The 12,517-nt window shown below is 40.6% G+C and overlaps 1 protein-coding gene across 16 annotated transcripts in view; it reads right to left on the bottom strand.

Annotated features, from left to right (window-relative positions):
* Positions 1-12,517, bottom strand: part of PDE7A (phosphodiesterase 7A) — a 600,339-nt gene that overhangs the window by 48,849 nt on the left and 538,973 nt on the right. For all 16 annotated transcript variants that reach the window (XR_014057317.1, XR_014057318.1, XM_081503289.1 and 13 more), the window contains 2 exons: positions 5,190-5,250; positions 867-950 (listed from right to left, as the gene is read on the bottom strand). Coding sequence is in view for 14 of the 16 variants with exons in the window: in XM_081503285.1 (XP_081359411.1) it covers positions 867-950; positions 5,190-5,250 (145 nt within the window). In the remaining 2 variants the exon portion in view is untranslated. The remainder of the gene's footprint in view (positions 1-866; positions 951-5,189; positions 5,251-12,517) is intronic.

Genomic DNA, 12,517 nt, shown 5'->3' with positions numbered 1-12,517 from the left:
CAGCACTTGGAATTTCTAACTTAAGCATAGAGAGTTTACCAGGACAATCCCCCAGCCCCGGTGAGCTATAAACATGTTTTTGTTTTTCTAGCCTCGGGTGTCCAACAAAAAGCTCTGCTCAGCTTCTCACCCACTTTCCCAGCATCAGCAGATGCCACTAAGGGGAAAAGTAAGCTGAAATGCCAGGCTCATCCCTGCCTCATTGGTACTCTCACACACTCAAATACATAGTCTTTTATATTTTGCCCAGTTTTCTTAATGTTTTTAATTGGAGTGTTACTACGAATGATCTATCCAATGTTACCAAAAGTGGAACTCCTCCAAAAACAGATTTAATATGTAATATTCAAGGGTCTTAGAAGTTCTGTTTTTTTCCTTTTTCTTCATCATGCACTGGAACCAAACAATGTTTGTTTTCAAAAACATCTTTCAAGGTTATATGCATTTTTTAAAATAAATTCAAAGGATATACCTTCTTAGTGATGAAATACCTTTATAAAATATCATTTGCACAGAAACATTTTATCTATTTTAGTGAAGACAAAACATTTAGAATGAAACATTTTTTGAAAATGCAGCTTTTAAAAAGAAAAGAATGTACCAAAGTAATTGCACATTTAAATTAGAAAGAAGAAAAACTATTATCAGCTTTCATATTTTTATACTTTCCAACTCTACTTGCCTCTAAACATTTACAAACATTATTTAGGAATAAAGTGTCATTTATCATGACCTAATGTTTTGAAAACATTTTGAACATGTTTTTTCTTGTATTCTTTTCTCCCCCCTTGGAAAATTACATCATTTTATGAAGACCGGAAGTTTACTGGAAGTCTGAGAGAAATAGTGTATCTGCCAACACTTACCGTGAAAAATACGAAAATCAATATATGGATGAGAACCTCGTCTTTCTGATTCAAATCCTGCTCGACTCCTTACACGTACATCTCCTGAACAGAATCAGGGATAAAACGAAAGTTAAGACGGCTGTTATTCAGGAAGAAGCTCCCACACGCAATAAAGGTCTCAGTGGTATCATACTCATAAGGAATGGCCTACCAATGATATAAATGGAATAGGTAGTTAAGAGCTGATTTATTTGAAGGGGTTTACAAACTTTCAGCACTGAGTTGTAAGGCTAGATGAACAGTTTTCTTTTTTTTTTAACCTCCCCTACAGTAATTATAATCTCTATTTTAGAGTCACCTTCTGAAAGATGACTCAAGTATATGATAATCCAAACTCATATCTTATTACTCACATGGAGTTAAAAAAATCCTGAGCAGGAAATAAAAAGCCACAGTGAGAAGCAAATATTTATCAAGTGTCTACTCTGCCCAGCACTATACTATAGGCTATATGGGATATAAAGAAGTAGAAAATATATTAACTATTCTCGAGCAGCTTACATTTTTTGAAAGGTATAGAAAATTAAAACATTAAATATTTCGCCTGAGACGTTTAATTTGATCAACCTCTTTTTCTCACTGCAAGTGGGTATAGTCAAGGTCTTCGGCTGTAAACTTTGTTGTTGATAAGCTCAGTATGTGACTCTTGTATCCATGTGACTCATAACCACTGCAGTCTTGTACCAGGTACTCTTTCTGTGCCTTGAAGACATTCTTTTATTTAATTCTCTAACCAACTCTGAGAGATAGGAATCTTTTTCTTTTCAATATTTATTTATTTGGCTGCAACAGGTCTCAGTTGAAGCATGTGGGATCTATTAACAGTTCCCTGACCAGGGATCAAACCCCCTACACTGGGGTACAGAGTCTTAGCCACTGGACCAGCAGGGAAGTCCCAAGAGATAGGAATCTTCACCCCCATTTTCAGATCCAGTAACTGAGATTTCTAGATGTTAAAGAGCACGTACAGGCCACAAAGCTGGTATAAAGCAGAGTCAAGATTTAACCCTAACTCTGTGGGCTTCAAAGGCAGGAACTTTCCCATCACACTTCCACAGCCTCCAGGTTCATAACCTGTAAGTCTTCAGTGCCTACACCTGCTTACAGTTCCACTTGCCTGGAATGCCTTCCTGCTTATGCATTGTTTCAAGGGGCCTGTCAGCCACTGTGACTCTATCCTATAATGATTAATCACTTCTCTCATGTGGCAATGCCTTCACTCTGGATCAAATGTTTACTGAGCACTCGCTACACGTCAGGAAATACAGCAGTGAGCAAAATACACAAAGTCCCTGTCTTCATGAAGTGCATCCTTTCATGCAGTGAGACAATAATAAAGCAAATAAATAATTTCACTCTATGAAAGATGGTATGGAGAAAGGAAAGCAAGGAAAGAGGAACAGGGAGGGAGGTGAAGGTGGCCAGGTGGGAAGCTAGTCATGATGTGGTCAGAGACCTCAGTGAGAAGAGAGTATCTGAGCAGGGACCTAAAGGCAGGGAAGCAGCGAGCCTCATGGCCACTGGGACAGAGAGGGTTCCAGACGTAAGGAAGAGCAAGCATGAATATCCTGAGATGGGAGCTTGCTTGGCATGTTCAAAATCAAGCAGAGAGGCCAGCATGGCTGGAGTGAGGTGAAGGAAGGGAACTGGTAGAAGGTGGGGTCAGAGAAGCAGTTTGGCTAGATCATATTGGACCTTCACGGGCCATTATAATAGCTTTGGCTGTTACTCTAAGGCAGAAAACTACTGGAAGATTCAGAACAGAGGAGTGAGATGGATTTAACTTAGGTCTGAAAAGGTTTACTGGTTGTATAGACTAGAGAGTCAAGTAGAAACACACAGGTAGACGCAGGGAGGCCAGTTAAGGAATGAGTGCATTCATCGAGGCAACAGCTATGGCCTGGGGGGCAGTGATTATGGGCAGATGCTGGTCAAGGATAATAAAGTTTTGATTACGTATGGTAAGTTCTGGAGATCTTATGTACATCAATGTGACGACAGCTAACAATAAAAAACTGAGTAACTGTGGTTTAGTTTGGGATGGTAACAGCTTTGGCATGATGAAATTCTGGATGTACTTTGAAGCTTTCAGTCAAGAGGATATGCTGATGAAGTAGACATAGAATAAGTGAGAAACAAGTCAAGAATGATGCCGATGAACCTAGAATCTGTCATACAGAGTGAACTATGTCAGAAAGAAAAAAGCAAATATTGTATGTTAACGCATACATACGGAATCCAGAAAAGCAGTACTGAATAACCTATTCACAGGGCAGAAATAGAGATGCAGACGTAGAGAACGGAATTGTGGACACAGCGGGGGAAGGAGAGGGTGAAAAAGACAGTAGTACTGACATGTATACACTACCACGTGGAGAGCAGACAGCTGGCGGGAAGCTGCTGTTCAGCACAGGGAGCTCAGCTCCGTGCTCCGCGACGACCGAGACGGGTCAGGGTGGGTGGGAGGCTCGAGAGGGAGGGGTTATATGTACACCTATGGCTGAATCATGAATTACACAGCAGAAGCCAACACAACACTGTAAAGCAATTAGTCTCCAATTAAAACTAAATTTAAAAAGAAAAAAAGAACGATGCCAAGGTTCCTGATCTGACAATAGAAGATTCAAGTTCCTTTTTCCGAGATGGTGAAAGAATATCAAATGCACAGACTTGGGGAACACAAATTATTTTAACAGATCTGTTAAATGTGAGGTGCCCATGGCACATCCATGCGGAGATATGTTCTACACAGTGAAGAAGACAGGAGTCTAAGCTTTGTTTTAAGAAGAGCAGAATGCGGACATCTCTGCAGAGAGATGGAGATGGTAAGGAAGAAAAGGCTCAACATTCCTGGGGGAAATATGTGCCAGAGTAGAATGGAACTAGGCAGGTATGATACATGAGGTAAATTAAGGAGGGAAAAAAAGGGAAGATGACAGAAACGGGGCATTGGAGAACACGTGGGCTTACGAGTAGGAGAAGGAGTTAGTAAAATGGGAGGGAAAAAAAAAAAAGCCACCCCAGAAGCAGGTGAAGAATAAGGATGACTCAATATTGTAGAAATTGAGCAAGGAATTCTGAGCATGAGGAGAACAGTCAAGCCAGAAAAGATGGTAAGAAAAGATGAGTAAAGGTGCCTATTGGGATCTTTTTAAAATAAATAATTTATTTACTTAAAATTTTTTGGCCACTCCATGTAGCATGTGGCATCTTAGCTCCTGGACCAAGGACTGAACCTACGTCCCCCCTGCATTGGCAACACAGAATCTTAACCACTAGACCACCAGGGAAGTCCCTGGAATCTTAATAGTACATTTTTAATATTATGAATTAAAGTACAAGGGATCGAGGAGTGTGTGGATGAAGAAAAAAAATCTGGCAAAGAGAGGGAGCGAGAAAGAAAATTATACACACACACACATCAAATTCATCTACCCTCTGGACTTGAGTAATACATTAAAGATTTAAGAACCAAGACTAGGAATAGACATATGGCCTTCTCACCAGCCAACTGAGAACAAGCACGTCCAGTGACAGGACTGTGAGATCAGGTACTTCGTGGTCTCGTCTTTGTTCATGTTACCGTGGACATCTGTTTAGTATTTAGCAACTCTGCAAATCTAAGACTTTTCATGAAGAATCATCAGGATGCATCTTAAAATTGTGTACTGGTAACAGAGTCTCAGTTATAAAGCTAGAGATTTCTTAATTACCTATAACTCTTTAAGATACCCCTCTTTTTCACATTACGTTAATTTTGGTTTCTAGATTCAACTTCAAAGTAACAGACATTTATGCTGCAAACAGTGATGAAAAGCTACCTAATGAAAGATATCTCAGTCCTGAATAACAGTAGATAACAAAATTAACTTATACTAGTGCAAACTTGGTTTTTTGATTTGCAGTGCTAGGGAAGACTCTTGAGAGTCCTTTGGACAGAAAGGACATCAAACCAGTCAATCCTAAAGGAAATCAATTCTGAATATTCACTGGAAGGACTGCTGCTGAAGCTGAAGCTCCAATACTTTGGCCATCTGATGAGAAGAGCCAACTCACTGGAAAAGGCTCTGATGCTGCGAAAGACTGAAGCCAGGAGGAGAAGTGGGTGGGCGACAGAGGATGACATGGTTAGATAGCATCACTGAGTCAATGCACATGAATTTTAGAAACTCCAAGAGACAGTGAAGGACAGGGAAGCCTGGCATGCTGCAGTTCATGGGGTTGCAGAGTCAGACACAACTTAGCCACTGAATAATAAAATGCAAAATAAAGAATTCTTACCTAGCATACGAATGTACAGTGCAGTCTGATCTGAGCTGTCATACGAGATAGCTCCACGCCTCTAGAAGAAAAAACACACATTTTAATGCAGACAATTTAGTATGTGATATAGAGTTCAATTCAACATATATGTATTTGTTATTTTCTGAGATGCACTGTGCAAGAGAAGTTGGGATACACAAAATGAAATTAAATATGGCATTTTCCAGTCCTGCTGACACCTTTGTCTCAGGCTTCCAGCGTCCAGAACTTCTCAATAAATTCTGACCTTGCCTCCCCACTCTGAGTTTCTGTTGTTTACGCCACCTCATCAGTGGCATATGTTAAAGTAGTCCAAGCAGACTAACCAATGTAGGTAAATCAGGGTAGGTAGTTTCAGTCCTCAGTGTTCAGGCCAAAAGTGGAGGAAGAGTGTCACTTTTCAAGGTATATATTTTCTTTTTGGTGTGTTCCCAATTTTGGCCCACCGTTTACAGTGTCTATTGCATATCTATTCATTGGATTTCATTTTCATGTTAGTAAGACATGAAAGTCGCTCAGTCGTGTCCGACTTTTTGCAACCCCATGGACTGACTATTCAGTGCATGGAATTTTCCAGGCCAGAATACTGGAGTGGGTAGCCTATACCTTCTCTAGCAGATCTTCCCAACCCAGTAACCGAACCAGGGTCTCCTGCATTGCAGGTGGATTCTTTACCAACTGAGCTATCAGGGAAGCCCGTTAGTAAGATATACTCACAAGTAATATGTTTCAAAAATTTCTGAGTGAAGTATTCACTTATCTTACTGTTTATTTTGTGTAACTGTATATCTGACTTGCATTGGTTGGGTACCAAATACACATTCCTGGAAAGCAAAGTCAAGTGGGCCTTAGGAAGCATCAGTACGAACAAAGCTAGTGGAGGTGATAGAATTCCAGCTGAGCTATTTCAAATCCTAAAAGATGATGCTGTGAAAGTGCTGTACTCAATATGCCAGCAAATTTGGAAAACTCAGCAGTGGCCACAGGACTGGAAAAGGTCAGTTTTCATGCCAATCCTAAAGAAAGGCAATGTCAAATAATGCTCAAACTACTGCACAACTGCACTCATCTCACACACTAGTAGAGTAATGCTCAAAATTCTCCAACCCAGGCTTCAACAGTACATGAACCTTGAACTTCCAGATATTCAAGCTGGTTTTAGAAAAGGCAGAGGAACCAGAGAGCAAATTGCCAATATCCTCTGGATCATCGAAAAAGCAAGAGAGTTCCAGAAAAATATCTATTTCTGCTTTATTGACTATTCCAAAGCCTTTGACTGTGTGGACCACAACAAACTCTGGAAAATTCTTAAAGAGATGGGAATACCAGACCACCTGACCTGCCTCTTGAGAAATTTGTACACAGGTCAGGAAGCAACAGTTAGAACTGGACATGGAACAACAGACTGGTTCCAAATAGGAAAAGGAGTACGTCAAGGCTGTATATTGTCACCCTGCTTATTTAACTTATATGCAGAGTATATCATGAGAAACGCTGGGCTGGAGGAAGCACAAGCTGGAATCAAGATTGCCGGGAGAAATATCAATAACCTCAGCTATGCAGATGACATCATCCTTATGACAGAAAGTGAAGAAGAACTAAAGAGCCTCTTGATGAAAGTGAAAGAGGAGAGTGAAAAAGCTGGCTTAAAACTCAACGCTCAGAAAACGAAGATCATGGCATCTGGTCCCATTACTCATGGCAAATGATGGGGAAACAGTGGAAACAGTGACAGACTTTATTTTGGGGGGCTCCAAAATCACTGCAGATGGTGATTGCAGCCATGAAATTAAAAGATGCTTACTCCTTGGAAGAAAAGTTATGACCAACCTAGACAGCATATTAAAAAGCAGAGACATTACTTTGCCAACAAAGGTCCGTCTAGTCAAAGCTATGGTTTTTCCAGTGGTCATGTATGGATGTGAGAGTTGGAGTATAAGGAAAGCTGAGCACTGAAGAATTGATGCTTTTGAACTGTGGTGTTGGAGAAGACTCTTGAGGGTCCTTTGGACTGCAAGGAGATCCAACCAGTCCATCCTAAAGGAAATCAGTCCTGAATATTCATTGGAAGGACTGATGCTGAAGCTCAAACTCCAATACTCTGGCCACCTGATGTGAAGAACTGACTCATTTGCAAAGACCCTGGTGCTGGAAAAGATTGAAGGCTCCTGAAGGAGAAGGGGACGGCAGAGGATGAGATGGTTGGATGGCATCACCGACTCAATGGACATGAGTTTGGGTAAACTCCAGGAGTTGGCAATGGACAGGGAGGCCTGGTGTGCCGCAGTCCATGGGGTGGCAAAGAGTCAGACATGACTGAGTGACTGAACTGAACTGAAATACATGTTCCACTTTATTTTCCATTAAAAAAAATACAGCATTTGCTCTTGAGATCTATAGTTGTGATGCAGACAAATTATAATACAATGTGATTAAGCATTACCATCAAAGTGGATAGGCAGATGGAAATTTAACGTCGGAGATCATACAATCCCACCTGAGGACAGAGCTTCTGCAGAGGTAGCCAGAACTGACAGAGACAGACAGTTCAATGACCTCACTATTCTCTTCAATTAAACACGAATGAATAAGAAAATGAGAATCATCAGACACGTGAACAAACCCTTTAGCTAGAAACCAATGAAACAAAATGAAAAACCAAATGGCTCAGAACTTAGCAAGACATAAGAGAATTAAAAAAGTTAATGAGCATACTCAAAGAAATGTGAGAAGACGCTGCATCTATTACACCAAAAAAATGGAGTGCCACTGAAAGAGCAAAGATTTAAAAATACATTTTGAGCTTAAAAATAAACAGATATAAAAAGCCACATTATTCCTAACATTCCCCCCAGTGGAAACAATCCAAATATCCACCAACTAATGAACGTATAAAAAGCTGTGGTACAGCCACAGGATACATCATTCGGTGTTACTCAGTCGCAGAAATGACTGAAGTACTGATGCATGCTACATCATGGTTGAACCTTGAAAACAATGTCGAGTGAAAGGAGCTATCACGAGGGACCATGAAGCCTATGGTTCCATTTATGTGAAATATCCCAAATAGGCAAATCCACAGAATTAGAAATAGACTGGTGGCTGCCAAGAGTTGAGAGCGGTGGTGGGAAATGGAAGTGAATGCTAATGGGTACAGAGCTTCAATCTGCAATGATGAGAATGTTCTCAAAGTAACCATGGTAATGACTGAACCACTCTGTGAATACACTGAAAATCATGGAATTGGGAACTGTATACTTTAAATGGGTGAATTGTATGATATGTGAATTATACATCAATAAAGTTATTATAAAAATAGCCAGTATTGCAAATATTTTAAATATAATTACAAAAAGGAGAAAAACAAAACAAAACCTTTGTAAGAGCTGAAACACCCTCAGCAAGTTCTGCCAACTCCACTTCCACAGTCGCCTCCCTTCGTCAATCTCCTTTCCTTGTTCTGTCTCAGACAACAGCATTTCTCACCTGGGCTCCTTGATGGGCTGCTGCCTGGCTTTCCTGCTACATCCCTTGACCCCCAGACCCTTCACAAACAAGAAGCAAGAGTGAACTTGCTTCCAGCTACTGCTCGAAGTCCTCTAATGGCCCCCGAATACTTGGAATGGAGTCCACAGACCAAGCTCTCCATGACCTGCCTACCCCTCAGTTCTACCGCAACTCTCTCTTCACCAGAGAGACCCAGCCGCCCTGGCCTCCTTGTGTCCCCTCAACCACGCCAAACACACAGCCGTGCTACGTGCTGTTCTGTACAGGACCACTGCAGCACTGTTTCCTTCCTCTCTCTCAGGTTCCAGATGAACCGTCATCTCTTCAGAGAGCCATCCCCAGGCTACCAAACCTAAGGTCACCTGAGAGATCCCTCACTACTCCTGAAGGTAGGGGTCCCCCAAACCTTCACCCACTGTTCAGCACTTGGCTTGTTCCAAAACAAAAGCACCACAAGAGCTGGAACCCTGTCTGACATTCGCCGCTGTATCCTTGGCTTCTAAAACTACTATTATTTTAGTGGAGTCACTCAGTCGTGTCCGACTCTTTGTGACCCCATGGACTGTAGCCTACCAGGCTCCTCCATCCATGGGATTTACCAGGCAATAGTACTGGAGTGGGCTGCCATTTCCTTCTCCAGGGGATCTTCCCAACCCAGGGATTGAACCCAGGTCTCATGCATTGTAGACAGATGCTTTACCGTCTGAGCCACCAGGGAAGTCACTATTATTTAGTAGATGCTAAATAAATACCTGGTAAATCGATGATTGAGTGCATTTATTGTAAATAAATTAGTGAATAATTTTTTACAGATTAAGTTGATGAATAAATTTGATGAGCAAATTGACGAATAACAACTGAGATGAAGACAAATTAAACATCTAGAAGATAAAATTAACCAAGACTCCTACTAGAATCTAATTTCTGTGGGAACAGGTTCAATGTTGTATCCCCGGATATAGAATAAATCCCAACATTTAGAATAGTGCCTAGCACACTGAAAGAAATCAATAATATTAGCTGAATAAATGGGCAAGCAAATTCTTAGTAGAGAATCTAGAATAAAATCCAATAATATACAGTAATTTTATTTATGCTAAAGGATTTAAAAATCTGTGGGGAAAATATAAATTATTTAATTTGCTATTTGGAAAAACATAAGATGTATTATTACCTTTCTATCTACTCCAAAATAAATTACACATGGAACAAAAATTTTAATGTAAAAAAAAAAAGCATTAAAGTATTAGAGGAAAACATGACTGTATTTTTAAAAAATTTAAATAACAACAAGGACCTATAATGCATCACTTTGCTGTACATCTGAAACACACACTGTAAATCAATTAGACTTCAATACAATTTGTTTTAATTTAAATAATGACACTAAAAAAAAATCTTAAATAGAAAAGACCTAATTGTTCTATAAAATCCAGAAATCATGAAAAACAAATCAATTTGGCCACAAAAAGTTAAATTATGCATGGCAAAATATCATAAATAGGCAAAAGACAAACCCCAAGCCATGAAAATTAAATTAAACAGTTATGACAAAGGGCTAATTTTTCCCTGCTAATCTAAAAATGAAAGAAAAAAAAAAAAGCCTCACAAATCAGTTAGCAAATAATGAATAACAGTGTATAAAAACAGGTAGGACATAAATATACTACTCAAGGAACAGAAATAATAAACAAATAGACACAAGAAAGATGCTTGACTTCATTAATGAAAGAAATACATGCTAAGGAAATGAGATGGTATTTTTACATATTAGATTAATGATATTCTGTCCTCACAAAGCTCTGGCATGAAATTTACAGCTCTTTAACATACACCTAAATATCTCATGAAATTAAAAGACGCTTACTCCTTGGAAGGAGGGTTATGGCCAACCTAGATAGCATGTTTAAAAGCAGAGACATTACTTTGCCAACAAAAGTCCGTCTAGTCAAGGCTATGGTTTTTCCAGTGGTCATGTATCGATGTGAGAGTTGGACGGTGAAGAAAGCTGAGCACAGAAGAATTGATGCTTTTGAACTGTGGTTTTGGAGAAGACTCTTGAGAGTCCCTTGGACTGCAAGGAGATCCAATCAATCCATCCTAAAGGAGATCAATCCTGGGTGTTCATTGGAAGGTCTGATGAAGCTGAAGCTCCAATACTTTGGCCACCTCATGCGAAGGGTTGACTCATTGGAAAAGACCCTAATGCTGGGTAGGATTGGGGGCGGGAGGAGAAGGGGACGACAGAGGATGAGATGGTTGGATGGCATCACCGACTCGATGAACATGGGTTTGGGTAGACTCCGGGAGTTGGTGACGGACAGAGAGGCCTGGCATGCTGCAAGTCATGGGGTCGCAAAGAGTCGGACACGACTGAGAGACTGAACTGAACTGAACTGAAATATCTCAAGGAAAATAACCATGCTTTTTACTATTATTATAAAGAAATTTTATTGCATTTAAAATTGGGATTTAGCATGCGAAGTATTAGTCGCTCAGTGGTGTCTGACTTCTTGCAACCCCATAGACACACTGGGCTCCTCTGCCCATGGGATTCTCCAGGCAAGAATAGTGGAGTGGGATTGTCATCCCTACTCCAGGGATCTTTTCGACCCAGGTATTGAACCCAGGTCTCCTGCATTGCAGGCAGATTCTTTATCATCTGATCCACCAAGGAAACAGCTCCCCAAATCATTGTTTTTATCCTCTTAATGCATGCGTGCTCAGTCGCTTCAGTTGTGTCCGACTTTTCTCCACCCCATGGACTGTAGCCTGCCAGGTTCCTCTGTCCACGGAATTCTCCAGGCAATACTGGATTGGGCTGCCATGCCCTTCTCCAGGGGATGTTCCCAACCCGGGGATCAAACCAGCATCTCTTATGACTCCTGCACTGGCAGGCGGGTTCTTTAACCACTAGTGCCACCTGGGAAGCCCTACTATTTAAGAGAAAAACATCAATTAATGTCATGTATGACTTAATGAAGATGTAAACAAACAAGCAAAAACCTCCAACAGTTCATGAAACACAAAAGGAACACAAGTTACAAGCAAAAATATTGTCCACACTGGCTGCCTCCAAGGAGGCTGAAGGACACAAAGGTAAGAGGAGAAATTACCAATGAATATCTTTTGAATTTTGTAGCATGTGGGCTTCTCAGGTGACTCCGTGGTAAAGAATTCACCTGCCAGTGCAGGAGATCCGGGTTTGATCCCTGGTTGGGAAGACCTCCGACCTCCTAGAGAAGGGAATGGCAACCCAACTCCAGTATTCTTGCCTGGGAAATCCCCTGGACAAAGGAGCCTGGCGGGCTACAGTTCATGGGGTCTCAAAGAGTCGGATACGACTGAGCATGTTTGCACATAGTTATTATATATTCACAGAATAAATCAAATAAAAAATACAGTTAAGAATCTACTACAAAGAAACCTACAAAAGAAGTGGATGATCTCAAATTCTAAGGGACTAAATCATACAGAATGCATGCCTGGCACCAGCATGCTTAATAAAGTTGAAGTGTCTTCCACCAACAGAAGACCCTAAGCCTCCTGCAGTGTCTCATCATAAACTACTTATTCAGGAGCAAACACTGTAATCACTTGGTATTAAAAGGTACAACTCACACCTGCTGTTCCCATCCCCACCCCAAGATATTTAGCTTATTAGATTTCAAGCTTCCCCTTAATACCACCATAAGAGAGGAAAATCTAGTAGTATGAAGAGCACAAAGGTGGAAGTAAGTATTCCTACCGGCCAAGTCAGATTCATGAAACCAAAGGTATGATTGTGTAATAGCTTGTCA

Source organism: Giraffa tippelskirchi, chromosome 6, assembly GCF_054371585.1.
Source record: "Giraffa tippelskirchi isolate mGirTip1 chromosome 6, T2T-mGirTip1v1.2.pri, whole genome shotgun sequence".
Classification (NCBI taxonomy): Eukaryota; Metazoa; Chordata; class Mammalia; order Artiodactyla; family Giraffidae; genus Giraffa; species Giraffa tippelskirchi.
The sequence above is the reverse complement of the archived record's forward strand: the minus strand, read 5'-3'. Positions and strand labels throughout refer to the sequence as shown.